Source organism: Stegodyphus dumicola, chromosome 2, assembly GCF_044657685.1.
Source record: "Stegodyphus dumicola isolate Sdum_Otavi_A_Nest chromosome 2, ASM4465768v1".
NCBI lineage: Eukaryota > Metazoa > Arthropoda > Arachnida > Araneae > Eresidae > Stegodyphus > Stegodyphus dumicola.
Genome location: NC_140769.1, coordinates 167,797,480 through 167,819,887, shown reverse-complemented (window position 1 = coordinate 167,819,887; position 22,408 = coordinate 167,797,480). Strand labels below are relative to the sequence as shown.

The 22,408-nt window shown below is 33.4% G+C and overlaps 1 protein-coding gene across 1 annotated transcript in view; it reads right to left on the bottom strand.

Annotated features, from left to right (window-relative positions):
• Positions 1 to 254: 254 nt before the first annotated feature.
• LOC118194385 (CD9 antigen-like) overlaps positions 255 to 22,408 on the bottom strand; it is a 63,396-nt gene continuing 41,242 nt past the window's right edge. Inside the window, exons 4-7 of the mRNA XM_035365534.2 lie at positions 13,848 to 13,943; positions 11,021 to 11,131; positions 4,948 to 5,031; positions 255 to 453 (exon numbers count right to left, since the gene is read on the bottom strand). Coding sequence (XP_035221425.1) covers positions 382 to 453; positions 4,948 to 5,031; positions 11,021 to 11,131; positions 13,848 to 13,943 — 363 coding nt within the window. The 3' untranslated portion in view covers positions 255 to 381. The remainder of the gene's footprint in view (positions 454 to 4,947; positions 5,032 to 11,020; positions 11,132 to 13,847; positions 13,944 to 22,408) is intronic.

The window sequence follows — 22,408 nt, the reverse complement described above, 5'->3', positions numbered from 1 at the left end:
ACAGAACCGACATGAAGATGCTGCATTAATCTAAAAGGCTGTAGCAGATACGCTGAAGAGCATCTCAGAAAAAGCTTTTGATGCTTGCTTCCGAGACCTGCAGAAATGTTGATAATAGTATATAATAGCAAAGAGACTACTTTGGTAAGACTGAGGAATATCAGTTGGTGAGCTGAATATATTACTTCTTTCATCAATACCGACATTTCTCTGACAAAGGTAATATAAATATTACTGAGAAATGGGCTGGAAAATTAAGATAAAAACATTTTTATTTTTCTACAAAATATATATTTTTGGTACAAAAAAATCACAATATACACTACAGAAGTGAAAAACATTCTAATAGCAATAATACGTTCACTTTTCCTTTTGTTTATATTAAAAAATGCTGCTTGTAGCTGCTTGTTTGAGTCCGCATGCTAAACATATAGTGAAAACAAGTGCTCCAAGCTGCAAGAAAACATTTGTATTTAGCATATAAATAAAATAAAAAAATATAGATCAATTATGAAAGTATATTCAATAATTTACAATTGATTGAAAGATTACGCTTCGTTTAAATTACCTTAATATATTCTTAGACGATAGTGTTTTATAAGTATAATGATGCCTTACATGACAAAAGCTTTGTATAACGAATGATCGCATGGACTGAAATACATAGCGTATTACGACCTGAATGCGAATGTCATCAAATATTAAAGACAGAGATAAATTAATTTTACTTTCTTTTTTAACACTACAGAAAACGGGGAAGAAATGCCTGCACATAATAAGGTATAACTTGTATAGGAACGGGCAAATAAACATAATTCCAAATACTGCATTAGTATTGAAGGACTAGAAGTCTGCCTTGATAAGGAATATGAATAAATCCATTGGTAATTTTCTTCAGGTGAGGAGGAGAAAGAGAACACATAGGCCCAACCCTACTGTCATTATCAAAGACTTTCTGAAAGCTGGAAATTACACTTATTACACATTTCCTGAAGAGAAAATTTGTTTAATAAAAAGTGCGAAGATGACTGCGAGTCACAGCAAAGTAGTGATATTCCAATAAGCTGTAATGAATAAAATGGCTGATTTATTCAATGATAATGAAATTTCTTATTTCAAAATCATCCCGAGGGTAAAAAATGAACTTTAGATAACTTTTAGACCAATTTAAATTACATTTTGAAACCTGAACTCTTCCCGCCCCAAAATCGAAGGGTAAAATATGCAAAAAGGTAAAGCAAATGATTATTTGCCCTTTCCAATAACAAAATGGGAGGAATTCAACTCAGACTGCAGGAAAACACTGTGTTTATACATATATTGTTTACATACTATTTGTAAATATATTTTTCATTATGTTAGGCACCATTATATACTATTTTAAATAATATAAACAGTAGTTTGCCAGAAATAATAAACATTTCAAAATACTTTGCAAAATTTGACTTTAATTCTTTTCCTAAAAGCTTCCTTAATCATTTCTTTCTTTTTCTGTCAGCTTTCTTAATCATTTCTTTCTTTTCCTGTCAGCTTTCTTAATCATTTCTTATACATCGACTCACAATATCAGTAATTTTTAAAATAGGAATTTTTTATTGCCGTAAAGTCTTGAATCTGTAATAATGCTCTTAGATAAGTAGTTATAATACATTAGGACATAACATGAATTAGTAGTAGAAAATCATTTTAGAATCTTATAAAATTTATTTGTTTTTAAATTATAGTTTTTAAACCACATTACTTATTTTAGACAAATTTCGTCTAACTTTCAATATTACTGACGTTTAATATTATATATCACCTTCACAGAAATGAAATTCCTCAGGTATAGAGGCTAGACCAGTGTTTCTCAACCTGTTTTGCCCCATGCACCCCTTTCACTATTGCTAGCAGATTATTACCTTTCTCCCTCCTTTCCAAAATTGGAAGAATGTATATATATTTCTTTAGATTAGATGTTTTGGAAATTAAGCAAAAGAAGTTTTGAATGTTGATAAATACCAAAACCTGGATAAAAGTAATTTTTTATATTCATAAATCAAAACTACTACGCTGATCGCATTCTGTCCTAAAACTATAATATTCCCTCCCTCGGGAAGCAATTCCCCCCCCGGCTGAAAAACCCTGTGCCAAAATACAATCAATTAAATTCTAAAGTAACGATTTTCTTGGGGTTATTTTAATTTCCTAATAGTTATTGTTAGTTTTGAACATATTTCCTTATTTATATATTATATTTTCTTATTTATCACTTTCAATTCCCAGCCAGAATGAATTCTGACGATCGCGTTTTATGTAAATGAGGTAGAACCAGTATTTAAGGCGAAGTCTCGGTTACTTCCGTAGAAGAGCTCAGAAGGTTTTAATACAGAGCGTTCTGTCTTCTGACCACGTCTTTGATTTATGCCAAATCTTACTACATTCGGCAGTATTGTTATGTGCCTGCTGAAACCCACCTGTGAGCTTTAAATAAGGGCCAACTGTATTAGTTATTTCTGTTCAGCTTCGGCTAGTTTTTAGTTTCTTACCATTAGTTTAGTTTCTTATTTTCTGTCTTGAGTCAAAACCCATGTGAAGGCTTCTTGTAACCCCGAGAGGGGCCAACTATAAATACTCTTCAGTAAAATAAAAAGGTAATTCAACCCTTCTTTGGACTTGTTCCTACAGCCTTAGAAGTAAGCGATTAGTCGCTACACACTTCTTAAGTATTCTAGTTGCCTAAGATAAACAATTTAGCTAGAATCTTATAATTTTATAAAAACTGTTTCATTAATGTAGGTAGAGGGATAATTTTATAAAAACGGTATTGTATCATCAAATGGAGGATTCTATAAAAATAGAAATTTACTTATGGTTCCCGTTACGCAAAAATTCTAGTTAATATTCTAGTTCATTAGGCTTTAATAAATTAGACACAAAGATTTAAAAGCATTTGTGTGCCAATTCGTATAAATATTAATATTCATATATATTATTCCTATATATACTAATAGGGTTATAGGACCTACTACGAAATTAATAAAGAAAACAGTTTTGCCCAGTGCGGAAGTATTAATTTCGAAAACGAACAAGTCTAAACAAGCTAAATAACAAGTTTCCCTCTATCGTTTGTTTTGGGATGTACCTCAGAATGTTTCTGTGCAAAGTCATTGGCATTTTGAAGTTTCTAAAGTATAATGTACATTTTACTAACCATTCGTTTTGATTTAGGAAGACTTTATAGGAAATTAGATTCTATATTTATAGAACCCTTTCCTTTCCAGTAAGGATTCGTTTTATTAATGCTTGAAAACTGAGAGCAGTATTTGGGGGCACTCTGCATTTATAGAGATTTTCATTACATCTAATTCCGGTTTTATAGGATATAAACGTTCCTGAAGAATGTGTGTAAAGAAAGACATTATATCTATCGAAGTAAAGAAGATTGGTTCTAGTTCGAAAACATCTTCAAAACTAATTTTAAAAATCTGAAAATATTCGTTTTAAGCTTATTATTTTATATCTCCAAAATGCACTTACAATAATATGTAATGAAAATGGCTTAAAGTAAATTTTCATTTTAAACGAATAAAAATTTTCATAAAAAATCTGTTGTACACATAACGAGATTTTATTCATTTTCATTTTCTGACGATAAGCAAAGCACAAGTTTACGTGCACCTGGAACATCCCTGTTATAAAAGAAATGTTGTAGTGATAACTACCTCTTTTTTTTAATTAATGAAATTCTTTCTAAGATCTCTTGAGCAAAAACAGCACGAGCCTCCTTCGGTATTGATGTTTCACCGATTTTACGAACGAATTCCTTATTAACAGTTGTGTTCGTGTTATGATTAGGCCTTTATATAGTTATTTATAAGAGGCTGTCAACAACTTCAATTGACGTTTAAACTTTCCAACGTGTCCTTCATCAGAATCTACTTGACAAAATGATTACCAAATTTTTGGTCCGTTGCAGACTTTTTTTATTAAATCTGCATTTATAACTAGATCAATCTTTTAAAAAAATATCACTACATTCTGTGGGCTTAACAATCTCAAGAATAAGTCCTAATATTTCATCACCTCTTAGGTCGCTTTGTCAATTAACAATTCAAATCATAGATGCTCGAATCCTTCTCCGTTACTTCTGTGTCACATTACATTGAGGCTGGAGAATTCAGTTTTATTAAGGAAAATGGGATCTTTACTATTTACATATTGTAGCCAAACCGCTTTCTAACAAGCAAGAAATAAAAATTTTTGTTTAAAATTTAGGACAAAAAGTTTTAGGAGCTAGCTTGGCTAGCTCGTGTTAAATCGAAATGATACGCGTAAAAAGAGGATGAAATGTTTATTTGGAACTGGCGTTAATAATACATCTGCAATAAAGTTGTGTAAATCAAATTCGTGAAAAAAAAAAAAAAAAAAGATTTGTGTAAGAACCGAATTTTACGTAATCATGTGAATTAATGTCTTCGTCATGCTTAGGATATTACTTTCAGTACTACCAGAATTAAACAACGAGCAGCTAAGGCAAGCTCATTATTGATTATATTTTTATAAAAGTTGGTAAGAAAATAAGTCTGCAGCTGAACGGTATTGCTAAACAGTACAGCTGAACGGTATTGCAGCTGAACGGTATTGCTAAACAGTACAGCTGAACGGTATTGCAGCTGAACGGAATTTGTACGCTGAATAATTAAGCTCAATATTTTTTGTATTATTTCAGTCAATGAATTGTAAAAACATATGAAAGAATTCTCCTATTTAGTAATTACTAAATAACTAAAAACAATATAAGGGCAATGAAAAATTTTCAGTAAATGAAGTTAGATGTTCTGAAGTATCAGTTCAAAAGCAATCTTCTGATGTATTATACATCTGCAGTAAAGTTGCACAGATATTTGAAAATTATTTTCGATTATACCTTGCAAAGTAAAAAAGGTCCAACAAATCTTTACTTACTTGTAAAATGAAAACGCTGACAGCTAAACCACCGAGAACAGCTGCTTTGTTTTTAAAATATTCAACAGTAGCATCAAAACAGCCCTAAAGAAGACAAAATAATTACATTGCATTTCAATAAATAGCTTAATAAGTTACACAAGAGTTTGCAGGCAAATTTAACGTCAAAGAATTTGCAAATTCTCTCTTTACAATTTAATCTTAGGTTACCGACCGTGTTTGTGACTACATTATTACATATTATTTTTTATAACAAATTAAATAATACAAAATACAAAAGATTAAACGGGAAAATCTTTTAAGGAAACGGAACTACTCTTACATACGCCCTCGCTTGGCGACAAATTTCTCGCCAAATATTTTTGGCAAGAAACTCCACGATGCCGAAAGCATTCGTTATGCATGGTCTGACACCTTCAAACGAAAGCATTAAGAGCAAGAAATGCAAATAACTTGAAATTTCAGGGGGGCACTTGACTGCATCTAATAGCTATGCTGCGAAGAAAAGTCTTATGCTGTGTAAAAGACTTCAACAGATCTTGTAAAAGTTGCATCCATTCTCTTACAAAATCATTCGCAATAGGACAAAAGTAAGCCTACATCTCTAGTCTGTAAGTCATTACTCATACTTCATTTCGAAGGAGATATAGTGGAAATAATTGCTACAGCATGCTACTTAAATTCGTTGAGTATGGATAAAATCTTCTTGTTCGTCTGCTTTAGTTCTTTAGGTTTCTGCCCAAAGATCATGATGCCACTGCCATATCCAATTTTCTCCCTGATGTTAGAAAATGCATGTTCTTTCTTTCGGATAAATGAATAGTAAGAATTAGTTTAAAATTTAAAAGCAGACACAGCACAGTCAACAGCATGCGTTCATTGTTTATTAGTTCCATTTGCAACATTGAAGATTTGTACATTAGATGGTTATTGTCTATTTGAAAAAAAGGGGGGCATCACAATCACAAGCACTGAGTTCTATTTTTTTGTATCAAAATATATAAAAGTTTAGCCTCAAAATTACTGGTATTACCGGAAAATTAATTTCCAGAGAAAATATTAATGACAAACTGCTGATTGAATCAAAAGAGGCACAATCCAAAAGAAACTTCCATACCTCTAAATCCACCTTTACGATAAATGCCAGCCGCCGATATCCAGAACGTCATATGATTCTTCTGAATTATTCGACGAGTAGGTTTCTCCGATTTGTCCGAACATATATTTCGGAAGAGTCCAAAAGTTCTAAGTCACTTAAATCTCATCTGCTGATTCCAAGTTTTCTTCTTTTCTTCGAAATTTCAAACACAAATGACACGTTGTCGGCTTTTACACGACACCAACATTTGACTGACACAACAGCAGCCTTTCAACCCGGGCCTTTGTCTGCCGCTTTGCAAGCGACACTAACTTGATGATACTGACTTTGGTCGCCATATTGTTCAAGACTCTAACGTGAAAACACTAAAACACTGGTCTTTAGTCCGAAGCTTTACTCGTAACACCAGCATGGTGAGGTCAGCATTTAACTGCCACTTGACATCTGTGTGGTGTCACTCAACGGTAAAGTGATAATATGGTGATAAAACAAATGATGTAGTTAACAGTTGTAGTATATGCTTGCCTTTTACTCCCCGAAAAAACGAAACAGGTTCTCATCCTCATGAGGCATCAGTAAACAATAGCAAAGATTCCACTTTCCTGTAATCATGTATCACAGAAAACGATATGCAGGTATCTGATTTTAGGGTAATTACACTAAGAAATTAATACGCGATAATGATGAACGGAAATGTAGTATGACAGCACTAGGTAACATGCGTGTATTTTCAGGAAGTTTATAAATAGCAGAGAATCTTCAAATATGGGATGATACGGGCTTCATGCTGCAATTACGTTAAAAGCTTTCGCTGCCGTTTAAATATGCAGAGATTGTTGAATAACAATCGAAGAAACAGCTAAGGAACTCAAAATCAATCACTTCTCATCTAATCACTTTATTTACAGCATGAGGCAGTGCCACCAAATCTCAGCAAAGTGAGTATCAAAAGCCTCTCCTTGCATAGCTTCTGCACCAAATAAACATTGATGAAAAATATTAGGCAAAACGTCAAGAAATAGTCAAACGTCAACTGGCAAATGAATACTTAGACTCTTCTAGGACTATAAGAATCCAAATCTGCATATAGGATATTAGGTACTATAACTTCATTAGGTATCAACAACTATAAAAGTTGCCTATGAAAGTTTTTAGGCGCCTTTAGTTTTATAATTGTATGCCGTAGATATATATGTAGGTAGATCCAAAATTTTCTAACTTTTCACATGCAAAAAAACCGTTATAGCAACAAATTCACTTTGCAGACATAGAGAAGTATACAGAATGAATAAATCTGGACATTTCGTCAGTGAACTCGTCTACGTTCTTTTCTGACTGTTTAGTGTTAAGTGATATGTTAGTTTGCTTTAAGATGCTTAAAATTGCGTTTAATTTTGCGATTGAATTTTTGACTAAGGGATGTGTTAATCCTAACGCAATAAAACAACGCTTGGGTCATGTGTATGGTGGATTCATCTCTTTTTCATTTTATATTGAAAGAATAGGTAAAACAATTTCGTGTAGTCGGATGCTGTAAAGTCATTATGATTTTTATTGAAAAATGAGCGGTTTCCTCGCAGGGATTCGAACTTCGGGCCTCTCTGTTGCACCATGAAGCCCGGCTCCACGTACATCCAATTACAATACAAAGGCATGCGAAGGTGAAAGTACCTCACAAGATAGTTCTTGTAAAAAGCTAAGAGGCAAAGATAATCAAAAAATACTGCTTGTGGCCAGGAGGAAATACTTAATGACTCAGAGATTAAAAGTCAAGAAAATAGAAACAATCTTAGATCTATCTAAAACAACAGGTTTTTTTGCATTCTACATGAACACCTTTTCAGGAATGAAGTCTGTAAAATGGTATCTCAATTTAACTATTCAAAAACAGCACCTGGTCTTTGGCTGTGAGCAGTGTTGCAGCTTTACATTGAAAATCAGAAACATATCTATCACCGTTAGTCGATGCTAAACGGTGATAGAGAAATTGTTCTATATTATGATCCCCTATAATGAATAAATAAATGGAAATAAATAGAGAAGAGAAAAACTAGAAGAAGCATCACCAAGAAAAGCAAAGCTGAAGAATCAACAAAGAAGATAATGGCCACCAAATTTTTGGGGGATTGAGAGGGTGAGTCTGTCAGATGATACTCCTGACAGACAAAAAATAATGAAAAAAAATCAGTCATGTAGAATATTATATAAGCCTTTTGCATGATTGCGCATGCTAGTGAATCTTCTCCATGATAATGCCTCTGGGCATTTAACTGTCATTGCTAAAGATGCAGTCAAGAAATATAGGTTTAAGGAATTTAGTCACTTCCTAACAGTCCAAATTTAATTTCAAGTGATTATTAGCTATTCTCCAAACTGAAATCTGACTTTTGTGGAAAGAGATATAATTATGATGGTAGCGTTAAAAGAGCAGTTATGGAACATTTTGAACACAAATCTTCGGATGACTTTTCAGGGGCAAAGAGTTCCTCGTTAAACGATGTGAGAAATGTATTGAAGTAAAAGGATATTATATATAGATGTAAAGTACTAAACATTTTTCTATTTCTTTTCGAAGTATATCATATTGCAAACTTTTGGATCTACGTACTTCCAAATGCAAAACAGGCTTTAAATGATATAAAAGTCATCTATTTTTATAGTATATTTTTTAATTTAAAAACTCAATTTTCGTGAAAATTAGAAAATCTTACTTTTTATATGGTTTCTAGTCCATATAATTGTATTTAGCAAACGTTTGCATTCATTTTTAAAAATTAAAGCACAAAACTCTGGTACAAAAAATTGGCCGAGATATTTAATTAAAATTTTGATATTTCCTTGTCGGTAATAGATTTCTTTGAGGAATCAGTTAAAAAAATAAATTAGAATAATTCAAGAATAATTTTTCCCTTATATCATTTAGTAATTTTGCTTTATAACTTACTAATGTGTAACATTCTTCAATTTATAATTTTGTTACATTTGGTATACCGAAAGCATTTTCACTTAAGAAATGCGTAAATTTTAAATGCTGAAAGTATATTAATAATATTCACATGGAGTTTTATTAGTTTAACATCATAACCTAATAGTTATTCAAACATAGAAATATTATTTATTTTAAATTTTGGCAGATAATATGCTAACTCATTTTCTAGAATTCGTCCTCAACTAGCCTGCTACTGTTTTCTAGACACCAGTTCTATGAAGTTCTGCGAATAAGATCTCCTTTTTAGAAAAATTGCATTGATCAAATCCCTTCACAGAATAATGCTCAATAATCTCATCGCTTAATCTATCAACATCAGAAACCTTTCTTTAATATAATATTTCTTTTTTAGTTAAGTACAAATTTAAATATTTTTCTCTTCAACTTGTGTGTAACCCGAGAATTTTCAAGATGTATATCTAGGAGCTTATAGTTAAATATCTCGATCAATTTTTGTCCCAAAGCAAACTGGACTGTTAGGAAGTGACTCTGCAGTTAATCTTTTAGAAGGAGAGTAAAATTTTATTAAATATAACTATATGGATCTGCAGAAGTATTAAAAGTTAGATTTTGTACATTTTATAAAGTTACTTTTTTAAGTTTGAAAGTACCGTAACATAAATATTTTCCTTATTTTACGCATTTTGATAAACATGTGTCTACAACAACGGGCTTGATTATTTTCTAGAAGCCGAAAAGCCTGCGGGCTTAATTATTTTCGACTTCTAATTAGAAGCCGAAAAGCCTGTGGGCTGTGAAAAACTTTATGGACTTTAAGAAATATACAAATTAATTATTGAGTACAATTGCAGTATCGGTGAACTGCACATTGTAACTCTATGCTCTTTGTGCGAGAAGTCAATGAACAGTAGCATTGTAATGTGCTTTCTGAGAAAACTGAAAACGATTTTTACCTATCAGTAACACTCCAGTGAAGATCGTACTTATCAGTAAACACTCCATTAAAACTTATTCTTCCTGAAAATATCACTGAGACATTAATTTATCAGAACCTTTTTAATTATCAGTTTATCAGACAATGGAATACTGATTATTAACTGCTGAAAATCTAGAGACTCAATAGACTTAATGCATATTTAAGAAATAGTCACTGTATAAAAAGAATTTACATAAAGCATGTTATAATTATTTACCTTCTTCCATATCACAATTTTTTTTAATATTTTAATTTATTTCTTTAAAAAGTAAATATTAAATATAAACTTTTATTAATATATCGACTTTAGGGTGGGCTTCATGCCACGAATGAACGAATATATTTGAATATAATAACACGTCGAATGTATAATTTGAGTTATACGTTATAATAATTAATATATCGAATTAATGCATTAAACTAAATTCATTGAATACATTATAATAATAAATGCTTTATGTAATAATTTATGCATCGAGTGTATGATTCTAATGAAGTCTCCTGTCTTTCATAGAACACGTTATCTTGTTGTCAAAAAAAAAATCAAAATAATAAATTACATGAATTTTGGTTTATTTGAAAAGATGAAAAAGAAATAATCTGTATTAACTGAACATGATCAAGTTATTGAAAAATGGAAATTTAACATTATTTCGTTTTCCATTTTAAGAGCTTATACTGTGCTTTAAGTAAATTTTTAACATATCCAAAACCATACTTTTTTTATAATTACTTATTTTCCAAGTGATTTTATTTATCTTAAAAGAAAATGTTATAGTGAACCCTATCCATTTGTTAATATTCTCATTCCCACATAACAAAAAAAACTGTGGCATACAACAACATACCATTAATGCAAATAACATTAAGCTACGATTTACGAAAACAGCAATATTTTTAAAACATTCTGAAAACTGCTAAGAACGGCTCATCTCAGCTCCAAACAGACCACATCTCCAATCTCTTGGTAAAATATTCAAATATCTTGTTAAATCGTTAAATTAGAAATCTATTAATTTACTTTAAACAGAAAAACTGGAAATCATACTTTTTGATAAGGTCCTCCTGTTTCATCGTTCGTACATGAAGTTGGAATATGCGTCGGTGTTTTTTCATCTAAACTGTAATCATCAGGACCATCAACTCCACAACATTTCAGCTATAAATGAGAAACAAGATGATGTAAACAAAAATCATTAATTAAGACTACTTTCTAGATCAGTATAACCTGTTACAGCATTTGGTAGATGAAGTAATAGCTGATATTAAAATGAATGAGATTATTGCTATCAGTAGCGCAATGGAAAGTTTGAGTCGATAATAATCAGTTGTTGTTGTTGTTACTAATCTCCATGTCTAGGAATATACTAGACGAGGTCCACGAGTCCATTCACCTTCAGAAAATCAAAAACAAGCTTAGGAGACTTGTAAAGGTTCTCAAGAGACAACTGGCACTCAAGGATATGTGCCGGTGATGCCGGTGCATTTTGACATTTAGAACAAATTGGGTGCATCTTGAGACCTCTCTCATAAGTAAGTCCTTTCAGATGTCCACTGAAGAATCGGGAACTGAAAACATCTATCACAATCAATAGCGATACCAGGAATGACTCGGGGAAACGAGCCAAATTTACCTGTGTGCATGCCTTCTGATGGAATACAGTTCAAGATATGTCAATGAATTGGTAACCGGTAATGGTTCTTCAGAACCCTCCTTCGCCAGAATGTCTGCCATTTCATTCTCCCATACGTCAACATGGGAAGGAATCCACTGAATCCTGGGTTTGGGGCCAAACCCAGGCCGCTTGGAGGGTTAAGTGCTCCCGTACCTCCCAGATACTATACTCTTCAAAACATCCATCTCTTTTCCAGAATTCGAACCCGGAGCGTTGCTAATCTATATAATGATAAAGGCGAATCTGGAAATGGCAGCGGAATCTTTGAATTACAATTGAATTTAACAACCCATCCGTTCTATTAAACCCGTAAAGTTAATCATAGAACGTCAAAATAAATCGCAATAATATCGGAAATGCAAATAAATAATAATATGCAAATAAAATCGGAAGCTTAGGGCTGCAATTTAGTTTTGCATTATTTTGTGAACCATATATTTAATTATTTGAAAGAATCATATATTTAATTATAAGTTTTGATATCTTGTTCAAACGACCTAAATGGCACGAAGTTTTGCAGGAACATAGCACATGATTCACATGGATTCTGGAATATACAAGATGTCTCATAAGTTTGGACTTCAAAAAATGGCATAAAATCATCAAATTTGTGTAGTGAAGGGCTACATACCTTTAAAGACTTATCCTAAAAGGATTAGCGGATTTTGTTTGAAAAAATGTATTTAAATTACCACTGACAGATGGCACTGTTAGTAGTCACTGTAAAAGTAGAATGTGAAAATTTAAGGCTTGTAGCATTTATTCATGTGTATTTATGAGCACCATACAGTACTGCCAATAATGTAGCCGTCTATTAAGTGCTCTTAATATCACATCTTCTTTAAAAAAATTAAATTACTCATTTTCGTGATATTGACAGCAGAGTAAAAGGCGAATTTGAACTAAAATATTCTCCCATTCTTCCCCAAAATAAAATTCTACAACTGTAATAAAAAATCTTTTATGTGCAAACCTCACTCTAATCGATTTTAATATCTTTTAAAATATACCCAAATTTATTCTCGCACAACAGTTAGGATAAAAGTCTTTAAGCTAAAAGATCTAAGCATTATTAATATCTGTGGATTTTGAGAAAATGTATGCTTTGCTAAAAATGATCATTTATGTTAATTTGAATCGGTAATTTATTTTAATGCAACTTTTTAGTTTTAATGGTCATTATATAATTCTTCCCATCTTTGAAATCTAAATTCCTCCCTGATAAACTTTAAACACAATAAGAAATTGTTGATTTTTAAACGGGTAATACGTTATTCCAATAAATAATTCATTCGTTTTTATCTCTCATTTAATTTTAGATGATAATCGCCAACAGTGAAATGAATTGGCCTGGTGTTTTTCTTAGGGAAGGAAAAAGGTTGATAAATTGTATTAAACGCTAACACTAATACCTGTAATACAACCTCTGTTAATGAAATAATAGTTCTTAAAAAAGAACATCTGAAAATCTTCAGTTTCAATCTTCTCCTGGTAGTTATTGAAACTGGCGATTTGTGCGTCTTTGAAAAATACTAAAGTACAAGTTTTCTTTAAAGTCATCCACAGTTTGGAGAATTCTGTAAAGCATTTTTATCTAGTCTGGAGTGAAATGAAAATGAATCATAAAAAGCTTTAAAAATGTTGGTTTAAAAAGATTTCAGTGGATGTTTTGAACGATGATAGTTTCGTGAATAAAATGTGAATGGCTTAAAAAAAAGAAGTTGTACTTTAGTTTTGAAAATATCTTATACGAAAAAGGAATAGATTTATAATTAGAGGCCAGAAATGTCTAAGTAAGAGACCCTGAATTTTAATCCAACCCAAATATAGATTCTCGAGAATCTTGTGAACGTGCTGACTTTTGTGGCTTTACTCGGCTGCTTTTTTAATTCATAATGAGATAAAAATTTAAGATTAAAGTTAAATGAAGCTTAGCCTCTTAATGTAACTTGCACTAGTCAGATCTAGCACAATACGAGAATCTACGTTTTTAGTTATTGGAGGAAATTTTTACGTTAGGTGAAGACTGTCAAAGAGTATTCTACAGAGTGTAAAATTGTTAACAAGCAAAGTTTTCGCAATTTTAATTCGCGAAATGAGTTAAATTGTTTATTAAGAAGACCTTAGTTATTAGAGAAATCCTGAAGTGTCGCGGTTTATTTAAAATAAGCATAGCAAATGTTAAGAAAAAAAAACTACCTTAGACTGTAACAAATCAATCAAATATCGCTTTCCATCGTCTTTTCTCATCTCAAACATAGCCTGTCTTGCTCGCAGTTTAATATCTTCTTTCACCTGAAATGCAAAACAAAAACCTTCACGACTAAACATTAATAATCAGTGACTGAGCATTCAAAGATTATCATACCTTGAGAATATGACCAAAATGAAAAAGAAAAGCATCAATTCTAGACAACATTTAAAAAAAAACACAGACAAGAAATCGATAGCTTTTGAACAAACACAGACGCAAAATATAGTTGACTGTTGAACAGCATCATTTTTAAACTCTACTGCTTGTCTGCAAGGTTTTTGATTTAAACGAGAGTTGAAATTTGAATAGTGGCATCTCTTAAAATAATAGAAGTTTCCAAAATAAACTAAGAAAATTTTAATATGGCACGTATATGATATTCACATAGATAGCAAACTATTTTGTAATTTTTTCTAGAACTCTGTTCAAAGAAAATTTGTTTTTGATGTTTTGTGTTATTAATGTGTACAACATTTACGGTGTTTCCTATGATCGGATTTAATATTGATGATAATACAGAGAGATAGAGATGATTTTAACTTGCCAAAGTGGATGTAATGCAATGTAATATATGAAGATTAACGCAGCACAGCCAGTACAGATTAAAATAAAAACACAGCAAAATTCCCAATACAGCAGAGTCCCGAAAACTCGACAACTTTTTAGGAACTTTTTAAACATATCTCTAGGCCAAACAGAGCAAATATTACATACAGTGTTGCATAATCGAGAAAATATTGTTAAGAATTTTATTATTACTATTTTTATTATTATTGTCTATTTTTCAAAAGTGTGTTTTTGTTTTATTATTGTGTGAAGTTGTAACTATATGTCTTTTCTTGTGTGGCAACAACGCTTCTGTAATTCTTCAATTTGAACTTTTGGATGTGTGCCAGGTTTGATGGCGTGATGCTCTGGTGAGAGCGTCGATTGATTGTGTAGATGAAACATGTTGTTTCAGAACGTTATTTCTTTAAAATATGTAAAATAAATGTTTTGTTTTCTGAACTCGGATTATGCAAACGTTATTTAGTTTGAACATAAAAGTTTGGCGTCCGTTTGACAGGACGTTTGTGTGATTTCGAGTAGTTTTGATTTAGGCGTTTTGTTAAAATGGAGTTGTTAAAAGCAAAACGTAAAAGTGAACGTACTTCGTTTACGTTAACTACGAAGATTGTGGAAGAAGAATTGCCTACTTGTACGGATCCTGAGAGATTGCAAGTGTTGTTGGAGCAACTAATTGACAAATTTGAACGCTTGGACAGTACTCAAAGCAGTGTTTTAGAACAAACCAAGGAAGCTGATTTCGAGAATGAATTTAATACGGCTGAAGGATACAGAAATTCCTTTATAGCTTTAAAGGTGAAACTTCAGAATAAAATTGGACAATTCAATTCGATGAATGTTACTACAGATATTGCTTCAGTTTCGATTTCGGATCCTAAAGAAAATAAAAACAGGAAGTTCAAACTTCCTAAGCTTGAGCTGAAAAAATTTTCTGGAGATGCAAGAGAATTTTTAGGCTTTTGGAGCCAATTCTCCAAAATTCATGAAGATGCGGATATTGTGCCGGAAGATAAATTTTTGTACTTAGTGCAAAGTGCAGTACCTGGCTCAAAGGCAGCTCAACTTTTGAACAGTTTTCCTGTTACCGCCGCGAATTATCCTAAAGCTATCGAGCAGCTGAAAGAAAGATTTGGTAGAGAAGACCTTCTGGTGCAGATCTATGTAAGAGATTTGCTTGGACTTGTTACAAAGAATGCTACAACAGGCAGAACGGCGTCGGACTTAGGAGTACTTTATGATAGTATAGAAAGTAAATTACGAGCGCTGGAAAGCTTAGGACGCACCAAGGAAAAGTTTGCTGATTTCTTGGTACCTTTAGTGGAGTCGTGCCTACCTGAGAATATTCTACGTGCCTGGGAGCTGAGTCGAACTTCTGAACAGGGACAGGAAAAGAGTTCTGAAAGAACGCTTGAAAAACTAATGTGTTTTTTAAGGCATGAAGTAGAATCGGAAGAAATGATTAGATTAGCACAATCAGGATTTACTCATTCTGTTAAGCGTCTTAATAAAAATGTTATTTCAGGTAATTCAGATTTAGCAACAGCTGCCGCGCTGGTAAGTACAAATGAAACCAGTAAAGGTAAGCAAAATGTTTGTATATTTTGTGGTAAGCCTCATATGAGTGCTAAGTGTTTTAAAGCTGAAAATATGAGCTTAAATGAAAAGAGGCAACTTGTACAAAAGAAAGGTGTTTGTTTTTCATGTTTAAGAATTGGTTATTTAAAAAACCAATGTAAAGCCAATATTAAATGCCCCATTTGCAGTTGTGATCATATAAAATTTATGTGTCCTCAGAATGTTAGTTCTGTAAAACAAAATGACTCTAAGTTGGATGTTTCCCTTTCTAATAATAGTAAGAGCGAGAAAGTTTATTTGCAAACTTTATGTGTTCTAATTAAAGTTAAAGATCGAGAGAGAAAAATTAGGATTCTCTTGGATTCGGGATCCCAACGATCATACGTTGGGGAGAAAATTATGAAGCGAATGAAGGCTGATCCTATTCGACAGGAGAAAGTAATTCATGGTTTGTTTGGGGGGAGGGAAACTGCGCCTGTAACGCATTCTGTTTTTGCTATTAACATAAGCAGTTTAGATAACACTTTTAGGTGTTGTTTTGAAGCTTTTTCTGAAAAAAAGATTTGTGGATTTGTTCCAACAATCAAGAATGCTCAGATTATAGAGGAATTGAAAAGCAGGAAAATTGAGGTCAGTGACACATTTTGCGAGGAAAGTGAAATTGATTTATTGATAGGTGCAGATGTCATTGGTAAACTGTTAACTGACGAATACCTAGAATTACCCTCTGGTTTAACTGCAGTCAAAACAAAACTGGGTTGGACGGTTATGGGTAAAGAAAATGATACTGTCAGGGATAATGCCCTAATAAGTCTTTCCTTACATGTAAATAATGCTTCTTTGAAATCTTTATGGGAGCTTGAAGTTTTGGGTATTTCCGACCCGACGGAAAATAGTAAAACGAAAAATCTTCTTTGCGACTATGAGATTGATTTTCAGAATAAATTATCTATTCGGCCCGATGGTAGATATGAATTGGAATTACCCTGGAAATGCGAATCTACCAATTTATCAGATAATAAAAGCATTGCTTTGACATGTCATCAAAAAATGATAAAGAGGGCAAAAGAAAATAATTCTTTGAAGGAATATAAAGAAGTGTTTAGAGAGTGGAAAAATTTAAATATTATAGAAAAGGTTCCGGAAAAGGAATTAAACAATAAATGCCACTTTTTACCACACAGACCGGTTATTAAGATGAATAGTGAAAACACTAAGGTAAGACCCGTTTTTGATGCTTCATCTTGTGAAAAGGGAAAACCATCTTTGAATCAGTGTTTATTGAAAGGACCTAATTTAATAGAATTAGTCCCTGATATTTTAGACAGAATGAGATTTTTTCCTATTGGTCTGAGTGCAGACATAGAGAAAGCATTCTTGCAGTTAGGAATTTCTCCGAAGGATAGAGATTACTTGCGATTTTTCTATCCAAGTGATGAGGGAGAAATAGTGTATAGGCACTGCAGAGTAGTTTTTGGGATTTCCTGCAGCCCTTATCTACTAGGTGCGTCTATTAAATATCTCTTGAATAATTGTCCATCTGACTTTTTAGATGTGGCTGACAAATTAAAAAATTCGTTCTATGTAGATAATTGTATTACGGGTGTTTACAATATTGAGGAACAAGAGGATTTAATTCAAAAGGCCAAAAGTCTTATGTCGAGAGGCAGATTTAATTAAGGGGATGGGAGAGCAATGTTGCTTCCAAATATACTACAAAACATTCTGGGGACACACCTCTTTTAGGAATATTGTGGAATTTAGACAATGATACTTTAAGGTGTAATATAAATGTAAATATGATAACTTGTGATACTAAGGTAACTAAGAGACTGATTCTGTCTATTGTACAATCAATTTTTGATCCAATTGGAATACTTGCACCAATAACTTTGCTTCCAAAACTTTTGTTACAAGAAACATGGAAGTTGAAATTTTCTTGGGACGAGGTATTGCCTCATGATTTTTTAAGTAAATTTTTTGTGTGGTTATCTGATATACTTTTGTTGAAAAATTTGGCAATACCCCGATTCATTGGAACCTTTGCAACAGTTGAATTGCATGTATTTGTCGATGCCTGCAAATATGCTTATGCAGGATGTATTTTCGCGAGAAGTGTTGATTCATGCAGTGTAAAACTTACTCTCTTAAGAGCAAAATCTAGAGTAGCTCCTATTAAGAATTTGACGATTCCTAGATTGGAATTAATGTCCTGTTGCATTGGATCCCGATTATTATATTCTGTTTGTAAAGCTCTTAATGATTTTGATATAAATGTAACTTTGTGGTGTGATTCCACAGTCGCATTATGGTGGATCAGAAATCCTGGTAATTGGTCAAACTTTGTAAGCAATCGTGTTAAAGAAATTACTAAGTTGACAAAACCTGAATCATGAAGGCATGTGCCTGGTAATATGAACCCAGCAGATGTGTTATCTCGAGGTTGCTCTGCTAAACAAATGATTAACTCGGAGTGGTTTAAGGGACCTCTCTGACTAAGAGAAAGCCCTGAATTTTGGCCTACCAATATTGTTTGTCAGCCGAGCGAAGCTGACTTGGAAAAGAGGAAGGTAAAACTTATTAATGTTAACTTTTCAGAGGATACCACTCCTTGGTATGCAGAAAAAGTTTCTGATTATGAAAAAATGATTCGTGTAACCGGTTGGGTGTTACGTTTTATTTCTAACTGTATAGGAAGAAGTCAAATTTGTGTAAAGAATCTAAACTAACTGTTGCTGAAATCATAAATTCCGAAAAAGTTTTGATTCGGTTGGTTCAAAGCTCAAATTTCCCTGACATTGGAGCTCTTAATCCACTTGATGTATTCATTGATAATGAAAATATTATAAGAGTTAAAACTAGAATATTGGAACGTAAAGACAATTCTGAATTTTTAACACCAATTTTGTTACCGAGTAAATGTATCTTTACTACATTGTTAATTGAGTCAGTTCATAAGAAACATTGTCATGCTGGAACTCAAATGCTTCAATCTATTTTAAGAGAAAGGTTCTGGATACTAAAACAACGTAAAACTGTGCGTAATGTGTTAAAAGGGTGTGTAATATGTCAACGATATAAAGCGAAACCGATGTCTTGCGAAGTGACTCCTCTTCCTGAAGATCGCGTAGGAGATTATAGGGCTTTTGAAATTTTGGGAGTAGATTTAGCTGGCCCATTGCTTTTGAAAGACGGTAAGAAGGTTTGGATGGCACTCTTCACATGCGCTGTGTACAGGGCAATCCATCTAGAACTGGTGACTTCGTTATCAACAGAATCTTTTCTTTTGGCTTTAAGACGATTCATAGCCAGACGTGGCAGACCACGAACTATTTATTCTGACAATGGGACTAACTTCCGAGGAACGTATAACGAAATGTCTAAACTTAACTGGGATATAATAGAGAATGAGGCAAAAATAAAGAGAATAATATGGAAATTCAATCCACGAACAACCTCCTGGTGGGGAGGTTGGTGGGAACGGCTAGTTCGCATGGTTAAAGAACTTTTAAGACGTTCTTTGGGAAAATCGGTTTTATCTTATGAAGAACTGGAAACCTTAATTTGCGATTGTGAGTCGGTAATTAATTCCCGACCTTTAACATATATTTCGGAGAACTCTGAAGATGCTATCCCTTTAACTCCGTCAATGTTTTTAATTGAAAATTGTACTTCGAATGTAGCAGATATAGATAAAATTGACTCTCAGCATTTTTTGAGAAGAATTAAATACCGCACAAAACTTCTTAAAGATTTAAGGAACCGTTTCTGAAAAGAATATTTGGGGCAATTAGTAATGAAACAACCACAAAATAAAGTAACCCGGTCGCCTAAAATTGGGGAGATAGTCTTAATAGGCGATGATTTCAAAAAACGCTTATATTGGCCTTTGGGTAAAATTATAGAGAAAAATTCCTGGTCGGGATGGCAAAGTTCGAACAGTTAAACTAAAAACTCAGAATGGGATTTTCATAAGGCCCGTTCAGCGTATTTATCCATTAGAGATACAAACAGATGAAAATTATTTAGTTGAAGAGCCTAACGTTAACGACGATAAGAAAAACGATCAGACTGACATAGAGCATATAAAACAGAAATTTACGTCGTCAGGACGGCTTGTTAAGAAGCCTAATGTACTAGACCTTTTTAATGGGATAACATATGTTTTTGAGTCGTTTGCCACTGACTCAAAAAGGGGGGAGGATGTTGCATAATCGAGAAAATATTGTTAAGAATTTTATTATTACTATTTTTATTATTATTGTCTATTTTTCAAAAGTGTGTTTTTGTTTTATTATTGTGTGAAGTTGTAACTATATGTCTTTTCTTGTGTGGCAACAACGCTTCTGTAATTCTTCAATTTGAACTTTTGGATGTGTGCCAGGTTTGATGGCGTGATGCTCTGGTGAGAGCGTCGATTGATTGTGTAGATGAAACATGTTGTTTCAGAACGTTATTTCTTTAAAATATGTAAAATAAATGTTTTGTTTTCTGAACTCGGATTATGCAAACGTTATTTAGTTTCAACATACAGTACATACAACTATTATTTATGAGTAAGTCTTTCCTATTCTGTTCAAAGATTTAAGTGTTCCTTTTTCTGTAAATTTTTGCCGTTTTCGCATTGTGCCATTAGTTCTTGGAACGGCCTAACAAATTTGAAGATATGTGTTAATACTTGGCAACGCTGTTTGCTTCTTTCGATGATGCGAAAAAAGTCAGATAGCAGCTGGCTGACATACCTTTCTGTTGTTTCAAAACGTTAAGAGACTTGTCTGAAGTTTTATGATTGCATCTTATTGCAAACTAAACTCACACCATTTCATTACAGGTATCGCTCCTCAATTCACATCCAGGCGTATAAGTGTTTCATATTTTTGGCAACTTTTGATATTCCGTGACGTGAAAATGTCGTTCAAAAAAAAAAAAAAACCCTCACGTGACAATGGAATTAAACTAGATGCCTTAAAGAGACTGGATAAAGGGAAAGGTGTAAAGAAAATTATAACGGGTTTAGTGTTAGACGAAATACTTTGATAGGATGGAAAAAGAAGATGTCCGACATCGAGTCTTGGTGTATGAAAAGAGCATGTTCGGATAGTTTAAAGGAAAACAAAGTACGAAAGGTGCCCAAGTAGCACATGACGTAGCAAAGACGTTGCAAACTGGTCGTGGTAACGTCTTTGTACGTCATGTGCTACTTGGGTGGTGAATACGAAAAAGTGAGTGAAGAGCAGTTTATTTGTGGTTCAGGCAGCAAAGGGAACAGAGAACACCCATTTCAAGGCCAATTTTACGAAAGAAAGCTTTTAAAATTTTATGATTAATTTTTAAAAGGGTGAGCCTGTATTTACTGTTAATGCAGACTGGCTCGACAGTTGGAAAAAGCAGTACCACCACCCACAGATCAATGTGGAAGAATAGATTTTTTTAAATTTATATACATTTTTCTCTAGGATAATATTCGATTTCTAGAGTTTCTTAGTTAAGTTCTAGAGTTTCTAGTTCTAGAGTTTCTAGAGTTTCTTAGTTATTAAGAGTTCCGAAACACCCATTCCTTATTCAGTAAAACTCGACTTTTCGGAAAATCGGCAGTCTCTCAGTCCATATTATGTCGAATCATATCAACTGGAAGTATCAGACGAACTTGGAATTACCCAGAGTGTCATCTCCAGGCGTTGGCAACGATTCCAAGATGATGGTAATGTGAGTAGACGTTACAACACAGGTCGCCCCAGAGTTACAACGCCGAATGAGGACCGGTATTTGGCAGTTGCTGCCAAAAGAAACAGGCGGAGCACACCTCAGACCTGTCTCGTCAGCTATCTTCAGCCACTGGTTTGGTACGACAATTTCAAGGCAGACCGTGTACAGACGCTTAGGGCAGATTGGTCTATATGCTCGTAGACCTGTCAGATGCGTTCCACTTAATGCAACTCACAGTCGTCTCCGGTTAGCCTGGAATAGAGAGCATGCATTGTGGACACCGCAACAGTGGGCTTGTGCGATGTTTTCCGACGAGTCCAGGTTTAGCTTGCAGTCTGATTCTCGCCGGAATTTCATATGGAGAGCTTCAGGTACCCGTTACCACCAAGAAAACATCATTGAACGACACCGTTACGGTGGTGCAGGAGTGCTCGTTTGGGGTGGAATTATTCTGGGTTCCAGAACTGACCTGCATGTTCAAAGTGGAACCATGAAAAGGCAAATCTATCGGGACGTCATTCTGGAACAACATGTACGTTTGTTTCGGGGTGCCATGGGCGCACAATTTGTGTTTATGGATGACAACGCACGTCCTCACTGTGCAAACATCGTAAGCGAATGCCTTCAATAAGAGGATATCATCCGTATGGACTGGCCA